General features: G+C 40.5%; 1 protein-coding gene across 7 annotated transcripts in view; it reads right to left on the bottom strand.

Moving 5' to 3' along the window:
- Positions 1 to 17,048, bottom strand: part of cbfa2t3 (CBFA2/RUNX1 partner transcriptional co-repressor 3) — a 49,026-nt gene extending 31,978 nt beyond the window's left edge. For 3 of the 7 annotated variants that reach the window (XM_044101126.1, XM_044101136.1, XM_044101141.1), the window contains exon 1: positions 10,083 to 10,843. In XM_044101126.1, coding sequence (XP_043957061.1) covers positions 10,083 to 10,290 — 208 coding nt within the window. In that variant the 5' untranslated portion in view covers positions 10,291 to 10,843. Of the gene's footprint in view, positions 1 to 1,126; positions 2,186 to 10,082; positions 10,848 to 16,947 lie in introns of those variants that run through there. The other 4 variants (XM_044101107.1, XM_044101116.1, XM_044101166.1 and 1 more) reach the window with 3 other exon arrangements.
- Between the last annotated feature and the right edge of the window lie 2,020 nt (positions 17,049 to 19,068).

Below are 19,068 nucleotides of genomic sequence, written 5' to 3'. Positions count from 1 at the left end.
GCGAGCGGAAGGCCCTGCTGATCAGAGGGAGGAAGAGATGCTCTCTTTGCGGCGATGAAGGGATAATGTGCGGTGAGGCAGGGTGTCTGCACTGCGGTTTCACCTCTGCAACCTCCCCATCCATTCTTCGAGACTATTATCAGCTCTTCAATTATTCAGATGATATTTACCAGGGCCAATTATACAGGGTTGTGTCCTGCAGAGAAAATGGCCAGAGTGTTTTACTGTTGCACTTAGAGGAAGAAGTTTGCTGCTGAAGCTGTTCAAGTAGGGGAGGCGGTGTGAAAGCCTCTATTTGCTGGTTTTGTAGAGTTGCTGTAAACCCTTTGAAATATTTCTCAGTTGGAATGTTTCGTCGTTTCTTAAGACGAATTTTCAAGTTTTCTCCTCAATAAGCACATCAGCACAGGAATACATGGCAGACTCAACCAGATAGGATTCTCCTCTTGCTGTTTTATTTTTCCTACACAGACGCAGCGATGATGTGCACCGACACAAAAAAGGTGGATGGGGCTTTATTGTGGGTCTCACAACAGTTCAGTCCAGAGTAAATGACTGCATTTATCCTCTCACACCCATCACCTTTGTGCAGCATGGATGGACACTAAAATCACAGAGAGGAGAGAGGTTTGGTGTCATCACTTTGTCTCAGCATCTCTTTGATGTGCAGCACTGACTGCCGGGGTGAAACAACTTATGACCCCCCTCTTTTGTCTTTCCCTTTTCAGGCTCTCAGAATTTGCTCACAACATTAAAATCAACCCAACAAACAAAAATGTGGGGCCAACACAACATCTGCAAATTACTTATTTCTTTTTAGGAATATTTGCTTCCATTTGTATGGTTATACCAGTATATCTTTACATCTTCTTTGCTGTTTCAGCATATTGAAAATTCACAAAATGCCAAAACCACTTTAAAAATGGTATCCCAATTTACACCTTCACATTAACAAGCTTCTAACCAATTCTCAAGTGAACCCAGAAGTTTAAACTTGACCTTACACGAATTTGAGCTTTCATATATAAAACAGCTTGCATTTAATAGCTTCTAATGAACTGCAGGTCCAATTAAAGTCCTTTGTTTCTTTCCAGTTTGAGTGTGCAGGGGATTTTTTTTTACTCACTTTGTGAAGGTCGAGGTCAAGCTGAGCGATAATCCACACCAAACAGCTTCTTAACGGGATTTTATATCGATTCAATCCTCATCGTTTTGAAAAAAAAAAGAAAAGAAAAAAAAAAGTAAAGTAAAAATGAATAAAAAAATAAAGCCTTTGTGGGGTTATTCCCTTTTTCTTCTACCTTCTAAAAATATAGGATGGTATAAAAATGTTTAACTTTCCTTTGGGTGCTCTTATTGGGTCCAGGTTAAATAAGTCTTAGGCTGTGAGGTATTTATCTTCTTAATAAAAGATAAAAGAAGAAATACAAACAAAGCAAGGCTTTTGGGATCCTTAGGAAAACTGCTCTCTTTGGTTTTTCAGTCTGATATATAGATTTAGAAAAGCTTCTTGTGTTTGCGATGCGACAGAATCAGAACTTGTCCCAGTCGTGGATATCCGCTCTCTGGCACTTTCTGATCATCCCAGACAGATGAGACAACACAGTGTCATTTCTACAGCAGGAACGATGTCCCGTTTGTTTTTGTATTTGACATACAAAAAGTAACTAATTTGTCACTGTAAGTCCAAAAAGCCTCACCATGTGAGGTCACATTAAGATGCAGATCCTCAGGGCTGCAGGGTGCGCCTTTAATTCCCCCCCACCCCCCCAAACAACTTTACAGTCTTCTTAGCTCACAGTTGAGCCCACAGTTCGTGGTGTCAGAGGCAAGTTCTCATACATCCAAACCGGGAAAAAAAAAATATGTTTTTCTCTTGTTTGTTTGCAGCCTGCGGACAAAGCTGCTCCACCTCCACGTTTCTATGTTCGGTGCTTGTCCTCCTCCTCCGACGCGCTGATCGTCCGTCAGGCTGCGCTCAGATGGTTGTTGTATTAAACCTTCACTTCCAGGAGAAATTTAAAAAATGCTGTCATCGGAGCAGATCAGGAGAAGTTTTTTTTTTTCCTCCAATGCACGGTACTAGGGATTTTTATGACTTGTTATGTCCTCGGTGATGAGTGGAGCTGGCGAGCTCACTGTGCGCAGTAACCGCGGCGCTCTCCTCCTCCTCCTCTCTCTCTCTGTGTCCTCGCTGTAGCCTTCTGTCTGCGTTTAAACACCATCTGGAGCTCCTAACCTCTCTCTCTCTCTCTACCCCTCTCTCTTCCTCTCTCTCTCTCTCTCTCTCTTTCTCTCTGTGCGTGTATAGAGTACCATCAGAAGCAAACAAACAAACAAAAAAAGCAACTATTTCACATGAATCTTTTCTAAGCAGAAGAAAGTAATCTCATATTGGTTCAAATCTATTCAAACAATCTCACATCTTCTGAAATACCTTACAAACTGTAATATTTAAGCTCTTGCAGGCCTTAAACTTCATATTTAATTGTTTCAAGGACCAAAACGAAACAAAAAACGTCTTCACCCAAAAATTTCTAAACTAAATAGAAGCATGCCCTACTTAATCATTTCAGTTTAAGACCCCCACCGAGGAATCGAGAACTCAGTCAAACTATTATCTGTCGGTGGGGGCCGCTGTTTCCTCATATCAGGGCGATAAGGAGAAGAACAGTGGCAGCGTCGTGGAGATTTCATTTACTTTATCTAACTCTTTAATGACGGCTTTTTGGGAGCAGAATAAATGTAAAATAATGTGTCAGCAGGCATATGAGTAAACAGTGAATATTAGCCTGTGACGGTGACATTCTCTTCATGAAGAGTTCCCTCTTTGGTCTGATCTGAAGATGGAGAGAATGTAATCAGTGTTAGGTCAAGGCTGGTTACTACACCTTCTTCACTGGCATCACTGAAACATCTTTTATTGCTTCTTTAAATTAAAGGTGTTGACTCAAGATGGGTATGATTTTCCTTATACCAGGTTACACGTAACAGCTAGTACTTGTAGTTCAGATTTTCTAAGTGATGATTTATGATGCTTTTTATCGGTTGTTCTGCATTTTGTAGAAGACAGATTTATTGTCATGAGTTAGTAGAAAAGAACATAAGCCCTAAGAAAGGAGAACAGTTGACAGTAAGAGTTAGTTGATTTAAAACAATTCAAACTGAAAATGCTTATATTTGTAGAATATATCGCTGTATTACAGGGTAATAAACATCTTTTTTTAGATTTTCACAAGAAAATCTAAAAGGTTTTGCTGTGTTTTCATCCAAACACCTTCCATGATGACACATTAGCCGAGGCTGATGACGGCATCAAAAAGCCTAATTGCAGAGAAGAAGCCAATGTCTGGATTTTGAGGGAGAATGCCACTTGTGCAACGACGTCAATGAGACGCACTTGTGCTTTTTCAAGTTTTGCAGTATCTTTGGAAATCATTCCAGTGAATGAACTCCAGATCAGCATAACATGAATTTAGGACATTAATGAGGAAGCTGCCCATTAGAAAAAAATGTCTTTCTGTCTATCTATCTATCTCAACTTATTGCTTACAGAGTCACAGGGGCATAGGTGGGAGTTGAAGCAGGGGACATTCATACAAGGGCAACCAGTCAATCATGGAACAAGACTAAGAAATAGGACAGACAAGTAGTAATGCACTCATCCCTAGAATAACTCAGAGGTCATTTTTGCACTGGCTGCTCCAGTTCTCTCTGCCATCGTGTTTTATGACAGAAGCCCCATCTTCCATCTGTCTATCTGTACATAACTCTGGTGAGGTGACTGGCTGCTGAACTCTGGGAAAAGTGTCGTATTTGCACTCTGCAGTTCAGTGTTTGCTTACATGCTTACAGAGGACTTCTTACACTTTCCTTCCACCGCAAGTAAGGAGACTAATATTGATAGTAATTTTACAGTTTTACACTTCTGAACAATCCAAAACTATCCCTTTAGCTATCTTTGGTCGTCTTAGAAATTATGGATAACATCCTTTTGCAGTAGCTAAAGCATTTAAATAAGCTTTGTTAATACACTAACCAGATATTACATTTTGTATTTGCATGAGAGCAGGAATTATGTATGAATCTGCAGCTTTTTAATAGTTTGAACCTTGACAACACCATAAAAAACCTTGTTGTAATTACTAAACATAAAACTTACCCTGATGTTAATAATGTTCTAACATATTCATCATAGATTGTCTCAGTCTTATTTGTTGAAATGGCAGTAAAGACCTTGCCATACACTATGCACAAGTGACGCTTAATATCTCCAAGTCATGTTTAATTGACTGTTTCAAACTTTTATTGGCATCAAGGTGACTAAATTGCCTTTAAAGGACAATGCACATGAGTGCAAAAGTTCAGTTAGTCTGCCAAGTTTGCAAACTTTAAAGCCGTCAAACAAAGTAGAAGAAAATCATCTAACAGGCCTCTAGAGTTAAAAATAAAAGGTGTTTTTGAAAACAAGGAAATTTGATGGTAATTTATGTTTTCATTAACACAATAGCGATGCATTTTACTGTTTTAATGCCATGCAGACATTTTATTATTTGTTAAAATGTATATAGCTTGTAAGCAAATAAACAACTCTATTAGTCAGGCAAATAGAAAGACACAAAGAGGGAAAAGGGCAGGTACAGTACATCTGCTGCCGCTATGGTGAGAATCCTCCACCTGTCCGCACTGGTCTGTTAGGCCCTTTGCCCCACCCGCCTGCCCTCTATCAGACACACACACACATACATGTACATAGCCATGGAAGGGGGACAGAAGACAAAGCTGACACCCTCCTGACCTCACCTCTGTCTACAGAACAAACAGAACCAGCTTGTAAAGTACACACAGACAGCTGCTGAGCCCCGACACCAGTCACACCAGCCTCCAAAGTGCTCAACACAAACACTCCCTTGATTAGGATCAGTTGCCTGCATCCGCAATGAGAAAAAAAAAATATCTTCAGGTAGAAATAGGTTCTGTGAAGAAATGGGTTTTTCCTCAAATTGCAATTTCCAATTTCTAATAAAATTGTTTTGATTTTGACTAAACATCTCAAAACACAACATAGCATAAAATACATGTCGAGTATACATGTACACAGATGCATGGGAATAACTTGAATCTGCCAAAGTTAAGGTGGGTGATAAACATCTGGAAGCATAGCTTGTAAGCATTTCAGTAACTGCTCTGGAATAGGGTCAAATGTGTGAACTAAAAGGTGAAAAGTAAAGTCAAAGCCAATTCATAAGGTTCACCTCAAGCATTGTCTTTGTTCATGTAAATTAATAAATGAACACATAGTTTTTCTTTCATTTGTCTGAAGGTTCTGCAAAGGCCTTGTATTTGATAAAATGTAAGGACACATACTATGTTGTGGGGACCAACTGCTGCTTATAGGCAGGCCCCAGGAGAAGAAGTGCTGTTTTGGTTTTAGAGATTAGGTTTAAGACTAAGGTGTGAATTGAGGTTAGGTCAGGTTTTGCATGTCCTGGTAATGATGAGGTTTGGGATTTCATAGTCTTTACCAGAGTAAAAGGTTGAGACTATGGAAGTGAATGAAAAAGTGAATGGAAGTGGATGCAAAGTCCTTGTGAAGATAGAAAGACCTATGTTTGTGTGTCTATCTTCTTAGTATGTCAGAGCGGAGGGCGTTTCCCTTCGTGCAGAATACTGAAAACAGTAGTGTATCTGTGTGGCCTTGACTGACAGAAAGGTTGGCAATGAGGGCTGCATCCAAAGAAAGAATTCCTGTCAAGGTGACAGCTCCAAGATTGACAGGATGCTATTCTCCATGGGAACAGTGTCAGTCAACCTGTCAGCCTCTCTGTAGAGACAGCCTCTTACTCCTCTTAATTTGGCCTTTTGTTGCGCGGTCACCAGGTTACCTCTGACGCTCCATGTGGCCAGCCTGATAAACTGCACAATGAGACACACACAAGGCGAGAACTCACCTCGATGAACTCCCCGCAGCATAATGCTGTGACTGGAAGTCTCTTTGATGGCGCTAATGACAAAGGCACCTTTGTCTAGCCTTGGTCTCACTCCTCTATCTCTCTGTCACCTCGCAAACACCTCATCCTCGCCTCCTTTATTATGTTGACAGCATCTCCTGGATGGTTGGGCACTTTCTGAGATGCAAGAACTGACACTGGTCATTGTTCTGCAGTGGGAATGATGATTTGTGTCTGTGTAAACACTGAGTCAGAGTAAAAGGCAAGAGAGACAGAGAGAAGTTTGCAGCATTTCCTCCACTTGCACATTGTAAATCCTTTCCTTTTGCAGCAGTCACAAGCTAGTGTGTTGAAAAGAGATAAGGCTCTGAGCTGACTGAAAGGAATGCCAGACTCATTGTGTTTCTGTGCTTCTCTGTCTTCTCCTATCCTTTCCTTTCCTTATTTGTGTAAATTCAACACAAACTCTTATGAAGCTGCTGTTAACGTCATTGACCGAAGGTCTCGTATCATGTCATACTGTATCGTCATCCTGACTTAGTGGTTTGATTTGCATAGAAATCTTTTCTCATGAATCCCATATATCCTGTGGAAATATAAGGTCAGTAATTTAAACTCTGTTCTTCATAATATTTTACTTAATAAGACGCTAGCCTCTTCCCTTACATCTTAAACATGAGCATATCACAAAAAAAGAGCACGATGAAAAAGAGACTGTCTCTGCATTGTGACACAGTGTAGCAGATTATTGACCCACATTTTCAAATACACAAACTGAAATGCTGCTTTTACAAATTTTACTTTTGGACCCTTGTGACATTTTCTTTGAAATGGAGCAGTAAAGTGTTGCCTGACTGCAAGACAGGAATTGAAATTTCAAACCCTTGAATACAATCATTTTTCACCCATTCCATTAGCATTGATAGGCACACTTTATTTCTGTATATATAGCTAGCTAGCATGCATTCATCTAGCTTGGATGTGGATGCATGCTCCATCTCCTAGCTAGTTTGTCATTTTACATCAAGAATACTGATTAAATGGAACTAACTGGGCTGGTGAGTCTCTGGATGACTAATATTGACGTATTAATTGATTTAAATATTGGCATGTTAATATAAGGAGTACAACCAAATGAGCCATAGAATGTGTACTTTGACCAGGACAAGATGGAGTCAGAGACGGCTGTAAGCACATGGCCAGATGTGATTCACAGAACTGCAAACTAACAAAGGAGGAAGTGACACCTGATTAGGTCAGGTGCAGATTTTAGAACAAGACATTGAACCTGAACTCCTAAGGAAATGGACAGCACAGCATCCTACGTGGAAAGTGACAACTAGCTGAATGTTAAATGGACTGAATAAATTTAGTGCTTTTTCAGTCATAGTAGACACTCAAATTACAATGACGCAGAGTTAGTCAGATCAGAAGGAAGCTCAGAGTTCAGTGTCATGCTCAAGGACACTTTGGAAGGATGGTTGGTCAAAGATAAGATCGAACAGACAGAAAGACAGACAAACAGAAAGATCGACAGACAGACTTTCCCAGGAGGGTGTGTGTTGGCGTGTGTGTGTGTGTGTATTGGTTGCAGACAGTTGGTGGTACTGGCACTGGAGATAGTGAGCAGAGGGGGATGAGGCACTATATCAAGTTGTGAACATCTGTTCCTCATAGAAACCACAACACTGGTAGTGAGGAAATAAAGAGGATAACTGCTCTCTCTTTCTCTCAGAGACACACACTTTGTTACTACCTACCTTGTCTTGCCAAACACACACGCACACACACACAGCCATCACCTTTATTCTGATTTACTCAACATTTACCTCTTCTTACGTCATGATCCCTGCGCAAGTTTTCTCAAAATTTTGTAAAGTTCTTTTTCTTTTATTATTTCTTCTTTGTTGCTTAGTTTGTGTCAGTCTGAAGATGTGAGGAATTAACCAGTGATTTAGTTAATAAAATGCGACCTGCATTTTCAGGTAATGTGCAAATTCATAAAATGTTGGTTTTATGCATTGACAAATTTTGTGCCGTCACTCTGAACATGACAGTTTTTTGTCAGGTCATGAGGTCTGCAGTTAGCCTGATAAATAAGTGTGAGGCAAACCACACGAAGAATAGAAGATAACATCATTCAAACTACCAATAGTAAGAGATAAGAGCCATGAGCAACTTGTCTTTACATGAACCTGACAGCTGACCTGTGCTTCTGGAGCAGTCATTTGGCCAGCAGAGACAGATGTAGACAATTGCATAAGTTCCTTTTGGAAGCTGTTCACATTATTTCACACCAGCTTGATGAAATAATAATACTTGACGATATTGCAAAATATCGTCAAGTAGTGTGCAAAAAAAAAAAACTATGAATGAAAAAAGACCAAGAACTATTGGTTTTAAAAGATGCAGCCTGGAGAAAAATATAATCCTTGTATCTATACCTAAATTATGCAACTTAATCAAGCATCATCAATATTAAGTAAGGTATAGAGTTATTTTTGATGTTTTGAAAAGCCATTACTGGTGGCACGTTTCTTTAGAGAAATGTAAAGAATATCCAATTCATATCTGTAGAGGATTAGGACTGGCATTCAAATTATGAAGTCTATGATACAGGAGACATGAGCCAACGCTTTGTTGAGGATTCTTTTCCAGCTTTTCCATCAAAGTCCCTTGATTTAGTCTGCTTTTCTTGCTCTGCCTCTCTCCTTCTATCCCTCTCATTGACGTACTTGCTCTCTCTGGGCCTGTTGGGAGGGTGTGCTACTGCTAGGTGGCAGTTCCTTATTGTGGAGTGTTTATACAAGTGTCTATGGTCGTGCATGTGTGTGTGACTCTGTGTGCTGGGTGCGACTGATAAGAACCAGGGAGAAGAGCCAGTGTGCCGACATATTCTTGCCACCGCGGTTATCGCCCGTCGCAGCTGTGCTTTAGCTCTGCGACATCTGCTCCTTCACAGGAAGCCTACGCTGTGGCACACAACACCTCCCAAACACACAAAAACACACCGGCGAACGCGCACACGCACAAGCAGCGTGCTGTTGCTTCCCCATACAGCGTTAACATGCTGCTCGACTGTACATATCCATCCACATACGTTTAGACATCAGGTAAACTGCTTGAAACAAAAGGCTCAGGGTGTTTACGGTCCAAAGTGGACCATTTTGATTTAGCTGCAAATGTGAACGTGTGAGTTGAAATTGTTTGAGCACCAACACCAGAGTTCTGGGTTTTTATCACAGAAATACAGGAGGGATGCTTATGACTAAGCCTAATTATAGAGGCCTTATCACTGCAACGTTCACAAAGCTCATTACTGCCAAAAGACGGGACACGCTGCAGGTAATTCACCACGTTGGGTATTAGTCCTCGCTCTGGCTTACCATTCCTACATATTTAGAGCCTACAAAATTAGTCTTTTAAAGTCTGATTGTTAATGCATCTCTCTCATCACAACCTTCACCGATTCAAGTTAGGTTTTCATTTATACTTCAAGGCACTTCTTTTCTATTTCTTCCAGAGTGCCTTTCAAGTGTTCCCTGTCAGTCTGCTGCAAGCTTGCCTTAAAGTTGTACCTCCGGCATTCACTATGAGCCGTTTACGGCCATTTGGCATTAGGAATTCATTGAAGCCGAACTGCGAAACTCCAGAATGGAGTTGTGTTCTCTGCAGCTGTATGGGGAAGCCCAGAGGAAGACCCCCTCCACCCACCCATTGCTCTAAAAACACCTCTTTCCCTTTCCTTTCCAGTGCCACAGGATAAATATGCTCCATGGACTTGTTAGCAACATTTGAACTTGACAGACCATGTGAAGTCCAAGATAATAAAGGGCATACTGCTGAATTCAATAGCAGTCTATCTCTAAATTGAAGCTTATATTTCACCCAGAGGTTTCATGTCCTTCCAAGCTTGATACTAAGGCTTCAGCCATCAGTTAGCAGGTTTTCCAGTGATATGAAGAAACTTGCCATTGCCCTTACAGCAAAGTCAACACAAACTGATTATCTGCCAATCACTTCTATTTAATGAGCAGACCAGACAGCTGTGGTACCCTCCATCACTCATCGCGGTTACAGCGTAGCCAGAAGATTTCATAAAACAGCTCCTGTAAGAGGATGGGCTCCTACCTTCAGTGTATCTGTAAAGACTGCTGGCCACCAGCTTGTGGTCGAGGCTTCCAGGCTGGAGTCTGTGGGCAGTGCGCTTCTCCCTCGGCTCCCTGTGGCTGATGAGTGTGACTGTGGGAACACGTGGCGTAAAGGCAGGAGCAAAGGAGGACGATGTTGCTCCCAAGTCGTTCCTCTTTTGCCGCTCTAAGTGGACCTCGGCAGACATGCTAGCACTCCTTTCCAGGGTGGTCAGGCCAGAGACTAGCAGATTGTTGGCCTTCAGGTTTGACCTGCCCAGCAGCGAAGTGGTGTGAGACTTGAAGTTGCTATTAGATCAGATAATTTCCCAGTTCAGCTTGTAGTTTCTTGTTTTTCTTCATAATCTTCGCCTTTGAGGCCCCAGGAGACAGTTGTGTGACCTGCTGAACCGCCATGCTAGGACATGGCAGTCTCAACTGTACACGACTCTTCAGATATTAAACAGAAACAGAGACAGGAGTTTCTTCTTTCCTCCACGTACTTACTGCAGTCTTCGGTCCTGGCTGAATTTCTTCCTGGTGTCTCCTTGTTCTTGCTTGCATATATCTTTTGCTTTCAGCACATGTAAAACACCTTAGGGTCACTGTACCATCCCCAATTTAAACTTTTGTTCCTTTGTCTCAGCAGACCCCTTTACAGGAACATCTCTGAACTAATTTAAAGGTTTCTTCTTTTCTGTTGGTTCTCTTCCTGTGTGTCTTATGTCTCTCAGTAATGCCTGTGTGAGGCAATCTAGAACGCGTGTGACTGAATGTCACCAGCCGGTCAGCTTGTCTTGTGGCTCCTGTAGAGGGGCTGTGCTCTCATATGAACCCTCCTCCTACTCTACCCGCCACTGCAGCTCAAAGGAGAAGTGTGTGCCTGGATGTTACAGTTTGTGTGTTGTTGTTTTTTTTTAAATTATTATTCTGTGTTGCAGGGCTGCAGCCTCCGGGGAGGCCAAGCAGCAAGGTTGCTTGTGTTGATAGCACCAGACAACAGCAGGCAGCAGGACCTGGGCCTCCATGTGGGCTTCCTCTGTCAGGAACCAGCTGTGTCGTCCTGCAGCCACTTCTTCCCCTCCTGCATCCTCCGCTCTAAGGCACCTCACCCTTGCTTCTGTGCACCTTGCCTGGTGGCTCCAAAGAAGCGTTCTTTTGTTCCTTGTAATAAAACAAATCACCCCTCAGTTTGTTGTTTGGGTTTATGTACCCTTTTAACTGTTTAACTGTCTGCTCCATGTCTTTCGTTGCTATTTTTTGCATCATAATTGAAATAGGATGTTTCACAAAACTGCTAAGAGTACGCAGGGAAATATGAGTAAAATTTCATTAATTTTACTCATATTCTGACCTTTTTCATCCATAATTCAATCAAGAGGGAAAGTGTGCTCAGTACATGAAGACATTTCAATGATTCCCGTCAATTTCTGTTCTGGCACAGGACACGACTTTATTGTAATGACAATAATTTTGGGGTGGGGGTTGCTGTATTGCAAGGTAAATCTACCAGGCCCTTTATGATGTGTCAAGAGAGAACTGCAATCTTTCATAAATCTTAGATCTGGAGATGAAAATGGGATTTTTTTTCCCCCCCACAAGTAGCAAAAAACTTTGTGATTTCTCACAAGACTTATTGCATGAACAAATACTTTTGTTAAAATTTATGGAGTAATAAATCCAAGCAGAAGATGTCAAAGTCAATCTTTAGAAATGAGCATGCTGGTTTACACAGCTTTGCTCAATGGTGTTGAACACATTACAATTCATTTTAGTTGGAAATTTAAACAAGACTCCCAGTTGGTTATCAAATGTTTCCCAAGTTTCCAGCTCATGTCTCTTTGGGAATAACCTTTTTGTTGTTTCCTATGTGTTCTTTGTTCAGACTGGTAATTTTGATATATTCTTGGAAATGGGAACCAGCTCTGTCTTGGTGGCAGGCTGCTGCGAAACAAAGTGCTTAAAGATTGAACATAAACTGCCTTAATTATTTCCCTTCGATTGGGAGCCTTTTTATCCCTGAATGTTTCATAATGTCAGAGTTGAAAGATTTAATACAAAAGATGTAATGAAATAAAAACAGCCATGAACTAAGTGATTTCATAATTCAGTAAAATAAAGAAAGAACAGGAATGACTCAGGACTTTTCATACCTCAGTTACACACATTTCAGCTTTGTACGACAGAGATTAATGGAGAAATCCCCATTCATCATATACAGTTATTATTTCAAAATACAAAAACAAGGAAGTCAAACTTTGTTCCCCTTGGAATTTTTTTTGTAGTTAATTTATTTGCCTTAGATCCACACAAAATTTAAATTATATCTATCTGGAACGTAGAAGATTGAGCTAATTGCAATTTTATTGACAAGTCTTTTTTTTCCAAACATATAGAGACTGATTTTGGATGAGATTTGTCACAATTACATTTGAACAAACAGCTCCAAAAATGCAGAAAAATCTCAGCAATTCCTGATTTTGGTATTGCAAAGAGAAAGAGTAAATAGTGCTCCATGGAGGCATTTTAGATTAAAGTAAGATTTCAGGTTGTTCATGAAAACATCGAGAGCTGAAACTGATTCACAGCATGAAAACATAAAACAGCTGAGCGGAACAAGTGTCAAAACCTTTGCCTGCCTTCGCTTACTCTAAACTATACACAGACATCAGTATTTTTATCTGGAAGCTACTATAAGTAGAATCATGATTGAAACATATTTCAATTGTGTGAATATTTGCTTTACTAACTTGAAACCAATGTATTTTTGCTCAGGGTTTTTACTCCATCAGATTTTCAGACTGTGTGTAGCAACAATGCTCCCCAGCAGTGACTCTGTCACAAGTTCTCATTGGTGCTAGGGCTCTGCGGATGGGAGAAGTGAGACGGGATGTGAGCAAACAGATGTGCCAAGCGCCTAGCTGAAACCAACACACAGATGGTCATCAGCAGAGAGGAAGTGAGAGAACCTGATGTGGCTTTCTCAGTATTTGGGCGTAGCGGGGGACAGTGACGGAGAACTGATTTCTCTATAAACCCTCAGAAAGTGCTGTTTGCGAAATGGGGGTGGTTTTTAAATGTATTTTTACTTGTAACCATTGGAATTCCCCACCTTTGGTTACACATGTATGGTATTTATAGGTTTAATCAAGCTGGATATAAATATGAATGTGAATTATGACTGCAAATTTCTGTCTCCCTTCTATGTTTAAGTTGAATTGCTTGACATTCAGCTTGATTTACAGGGAGTAGAAAGTCATAACTTATAGACCTTTTATTAACACAACAAGGGGAACACAAAATGCTTTAAAAAAAGATAAAGGCAGTACCAATGGACAACCAAGAAAAACAAAACAAAAAAAAAATGTATACTAAACATACCCTGGTAAAATCCAGACATTTTACTACACCTTGCCTTATACAAAGTGTAGAACCTCAGCGATCGAGAAGCGATAGCTTGCTGGAGATGTAGAGTTTACCGAGGTTCAAATAATCAGATTTTACTGGAAGTTTCACCACACGGACTGAACAGCTTCGATCACTTCCTCCGCTGCCATTGCTAAAACTGCAGGCCGACTGCAATTCCAAAAACAGCACAGAAAATTGACGTCATCATTCGTAAGTTCTGTTTGCTGATTGATCCAGTAGAAATTCAACCTAAAAAAATCCAGCTCAATGGAAGAAATCCCAGACTGAAAACTGAAAGGAGATGAGAATTGAGTGGAATTGTGTCGGGAGGAAATGACCAGGCTAGGCTAGACCAGGTCGTTCCTTCTCCCTCTAGATGACATAAAATAAAAAGCACATAAATGTGCAGCTGGCAGAGATGATGAAATTGGTTAGTAGTATTAATAAAATATAGTTGTGTTAATGATGAGGAGAAGACGCTGGAGATGGACTAAACGTTATCGGAAACAGGTTGTAAAATGTTTAAACAAAGATAAAAAATAACATTGAGGAATAAAGATTAAGTACTTGACTAGAATTTCCGGAAATATCTACAGTTTTTGTTCTCAGAATGTCCAATAAAAAAAGAACAGGGTAATCAAAGTCTAATCAATGAGAGCTGTAACTGAGATGATAGAAAGAAATGTTTAACATTTAATTAAAACACTAAGAAGCTCCTCGTTACCTTTCCAGTAATATCTGATTCCTTCTTAACTCTAAATGTCTCTTAATGCAGAAATGTGTCTCCTTTAATACACGGTGAGCAAGATTTTTGCTCCTATTCGAGGTCAGTTACAGAGCAAATGTTGTAAAAGTCTGATAGTAACAAAATTTTTTTCATCCAATTTTGATTTCTATATTTGAACTTTCCCTTTTGATAAACACAGTTTTGTGCTGTACCTGTTAGAGAAGCCTTTTGCTCCCGTGCTGCTCCTCCCCTCACCTCCCCTCAGATGTTGGCAGGTATAAAATGAGTTTTTGAGGAGGGAGAGATAATGATTCCCCCATAATCACCAGAGACCAGCTCTGGTTCTGGCAGGTGCTATCACAGCAGCGACCCAGTCGTGCCTTCTCCCTCGAGATAAGGTCAGGGGGGGGGGGGGGATGATGGGACAGAGGATGGTTGGAGGGAGGAACGGCAAAGGAGAAGGAGAACGGGACAGAGGGGGGCAAAAATGTGAGTTACAGGAGAGCAACTAGCCTCTCCTTATCTCCCCCCAGCGGCTGCCGCTGCTGGCTTCCAGATGCGGCGAGCCAGGGCAGCCGTGTCAGAGAGATCCCTCTATCAGCGACACACAGGCACCCCTCACCAAATACAAACCCAGCAGGAGGACACACCAGCACTTCATTACCGCTTTAAACCCCCAATCAGCATGCAGGAGGGAGGCAAAATAATCTGCAAGTTTGCTGGTGTGTCATAAATCCTCCAGAAATGCATTCAAATCAGTCGTTCTTGTTTCCTGGCTAGGTTATTAATTGTTCTGTATTAATTCGCAACAGTGACCGAGTAAGTTTCATTCCTTTGCGAAGGTAAGCGCACAAGTTGGTCGGGCTTAAAGCAAGTTTTCACCTTGTGCAGTGAAAGTAGAGCATCTGAAAGTCAGTGGCTGGGACGGCTGGCGTCTGGTGGTGAGAAGCAGGCATATGGTGGAGCGTCTTGCCCGCCTGTGAGACACCTGGCCACCACTAACTGGATGAACTTTTCAACTGTGCAGCCATTACCAACAGTAGCTGTCTCATCCAACACACGCAAGCAGTGATGTGCACTGCTTACGTGTGGAGAAATATCTCAACGATTACACAGTAGATTGAAGCGAAAGTTAAAATCTTCAGCTTTATGTATATTAGAATTATCCTTTGCACTCAAACAAGGCTATAAATATTCCGCCTGCAACAAGAGTGCAAGAGGTGACATTTTGTACCCTTTTATAGCCATGCCTCCCATGGATAAGAGTTGGGAATTTGTTTCGACTTTTTAAACAACAGAGTCCCTTTTGTCTTCCAAAGGCAGAACCGAACACAATCACAAGCCCACACAAAGTCTTTGGGAAAAACAAAGCCTCCCTCCATCAGCAGCAACGTCACTAACAAACAAATACGACAGTTTAGGCTCATTCACCTTTTTCCTCTCCGTGGTGTTTTTAGAAAACACACCTGTTTGGCACAGACATCGTCAGAGTAAACCTACAGATCTCAACAGAACTCTATAAGTTAAACCGTCCCCATCTGTCACAGTCAAGCTCCACACAGATGCAGAGTGAGCGCCTCCTCTTTCTTATCCTTCTAACAGCGGCCTTGGCTCTCATTCAAGAACTGTCAAAGCACACCTGCTAAATTAAGCCGAGCCTCATACTCACACAGTCACGAAGCTCTGGAATATACTTTGTGCACATATTGGAAACAAACAAACAAAAAAACAAAAAAAAAACATGTTTACACATCCAAATGTTGGTACATGCAAACTTACATGGACTTTATGGAGATATGTAAGTTTTGTTGTTGGTATACAGTTAAAACCAGATATCTATGTGCACTTTATAACCTCCACAAGGCTGGATTATCTTTGGGTACCATTTCCAGACATCTTAAGATTCGCTCTATTCAAACAATGTGCAAATATTAACAGTATGGGAATGTCCAGCCATCAAAGGTGCTCTCTCTCAGGGATTAACCTTGTTTTTAGATAAAAATTTGAATAACAGCCTCAGATGGAAGCCAAAAGTCCTTGTGAAGATTCTGGTTGAAAATCCGTTAAAACATTGTAATCATAGTGACACAAATCCTGTACCAACATTGGCTGAAAGAATTCTTAGCAAGAAAACAGACTTGACTTTAAGATCAATATAAAAAGCAGCATTATGATTCGCTAATGCACTAAGTGACAAAGACCTGAAGTTTGGAAGATATGTCCTGTAGTCTGATGAAACTAAAATTGAAATGTTTGACTCTTATGACCAGCAATTGATCTGCAGTAAGCTAAGGAAAGCTTGCATTACTGGGAACATCTTTCCGTCTGTTAGTGGAGACGTCACATTGTGTGAGTTTTTAGCTGCAGGAGGGATTGGTGCATTTCATAAAATGGTTGATATTATAGGAAAGAAACATTATGTGAATATTCAAGAGAACTAGTTTAAAATGCCTACAGAAGGATGCCAAAAATGTTTGAATCAAATCATTTAACTTTACATTTTTTTTAGTAAATACTACAGGAATGATTGTGAAATTCTGAATGTATCACACATTATCCTCTATTTTCTTTTTCAAATTTGAATAATTTTGCCAAGCTTACTGATCCAAAACATGACAAGTTTAGTCTGATTTAGTGACAGACAGTGAAAGAGTCCTGTGTCATTTTGTGTCATTTTATATAATGTACAAAATATAAACGCTTGATCTCAAGTGCATAAATTTCTGTTTACCTTTTTCATATAGTCCATTAAAGTTTGTGTACACTTTCTTCCTCCAAGCTGACCACTGTCATCATTGTTTCACCCTTTTTGCCCTGAACTCCGATCTGTTGATCCAGACCTCTGCTGACCCCCCATGCACCTTTTCCCTCTGCTCTCCTGTGTCTGCTGACATGCACTGCCACTGAGCTGCTCTAAATAGGTGCTACTGTGAATTGGAGACAGATGGAAACGAAGGTTCCCTGCAGTGTGGTTCCCCTGCAGCTGTGCTGTGTGCCCGGTGCCAGGGAGTGATGACAGCTCAGTAAGGGGGGCACCCAGAGAAAGAGGAGACAGAACTATCTGCGTCTCTCTTCCTCCTCCCCTAACATGTATATTCGCTGCATGGCCAAGCAAAGGTGCAATGAAAGAGGGGTGTTAGCTCCAATACAAGCCTCCAGGAATGCAAAAGAATAAATTAAAGTGAGGAGACAAGTGATAGACGGCTGTAATGCAACACATTTCCACTGCTCTAAGGCAACCAAACAAACAGACACAAATGCCTGCCTGAAGGCTATTAGTCTGCTGATCACCAACAAATGATAATTAAATGGGAAATGAGGTGTGATCTACAGCATTGGAGACTTTAGGAGTTTCCAGTAGTGACTGTAATACTTTCATCAATATTAGCAGTGGCAGTTTTAGCTTAAGATGTCTACAATGTCTAGTTTGCAAAAGTCTTTACACTCACAATTTAAAAAATTTGAAAAGACGTTAATCACTGACCTGATGGGAATAAAATAATTATTCAGCAGCGACATAGCACAAATACCAGAAACAGTGAATCTTGATTTGAGGGTTGAGATATCAGGATTAAACAATTTGTGCGAAATTATAAATAAAGTCTATTTTGGAATTGGAGTTCTGGCACCTAAAGTCAAGTCCAAGCTGTTAAATCAGCTTGCCTAGCAGAGTGTAGATCCTTCTTCTTTTCAGTACAGCTTTAACTCATTGAGAGCCTTGGCACATTAAGTCTGATGGCATTCAGCGAGCCCTGGCAGTTTAAGATGAGCAGCAGATGCTCTGGATTCTTTGGACTGTCTGGTTCAGATGCATCACTGGGTAAATTACCAGATTGTGGTCGAGAAATTTCCCATTGGGAATCAATATTACGGGTTCTATGTTATGTTTTGTCACAATGTTTCTGAACAATTTTTGACTGGAACAGGTGACTTTTCATGAAAAGTGCAAAATGTATTCTAATTAATTCATCAGACAGATGTGAAGTTGAAACCAGAAGTTTACATACACCAAATAAAAAGATGCATGCACATTTGGTGGTCTTAAAACGCATCTGCAGGTGTTTCTCCAACTAACTCAAAGGTATCCAAAGCTATGACATTGTCATCTGGTTGTTTCTTTATGGTTTAAAGAGACAGTAATCATTCTGTATGTAAACTTCTGAATTTAAAGATGGTTACAAAAATAGCCTTAGAAAATCTTCAGGCTAAGTTTTCTGGCTTTGAGCAAATAGAAATAATTTTGGTAAGCTTAATCAAAAACAAGAAAAGTTTGGTCTGATTTAGCTTCAGGCAGTGAGATAAAATGGATATGTGACTTTTTATTTGGTGTATAAAAATATCTTTCTATATTAACAAAGAAACTAAACATGCTCACAGTGAGAACTCAAAGCAAAAAGTAACTTATTCTATACCTAATGTAACCCATGTTAAAATCTGACATAAATAGGAATAAATAGTTGATTAAAAGTCTGTTGACAAGAAAATAGTGTCGCTGTTCCTTTAAGAGCGTTACAGGCGTGGTGCCTGGGTGACGCTGCAGTACGCAGACCTGAGGGAGAGAGCAGAGGAGGAATCGGAGGAAATAGAGCGGTGATTAATTAGCAGAAAAAGTTAGTATTATACTGAAACAAAAACATAATTTACCTGCATACTAGTTTTAGAAGACAATGCTTACATCGGTTTTGGTGAGTTTTGTGTTTATTTTTCTACATTTTGTCGTGTTGTACTTTTTCTTTTGGCGGAGAGCTAACGCTAAAAACGTAGCTGACTTTGAAGAAAAAGCTCCGTCATAAACTGTTATCCAGTTAATGTATTGAGTTTATGAAGAAGAGTTTATTTGTATAATTTAAGG

Source organism: Gambusia affinis, linkage group LG02 (genome assembly GCF_019740435.1).
Source record: "Gambusia affinis linkage group LG02, SWU_Gaff_1.0, whole genome shotgun sequence".
Lineage (NCBI taxonomy): Eukaryota > Metazoa > Chordata > Actinopteri > Cyprinodontiformes > Poeciliidae > Gambusia > Gambusia affinis.
Note: the sequence above shows the minus strand (reverse complement) of the source record. Positions and strands in the feature narration are given on the sequence as shown.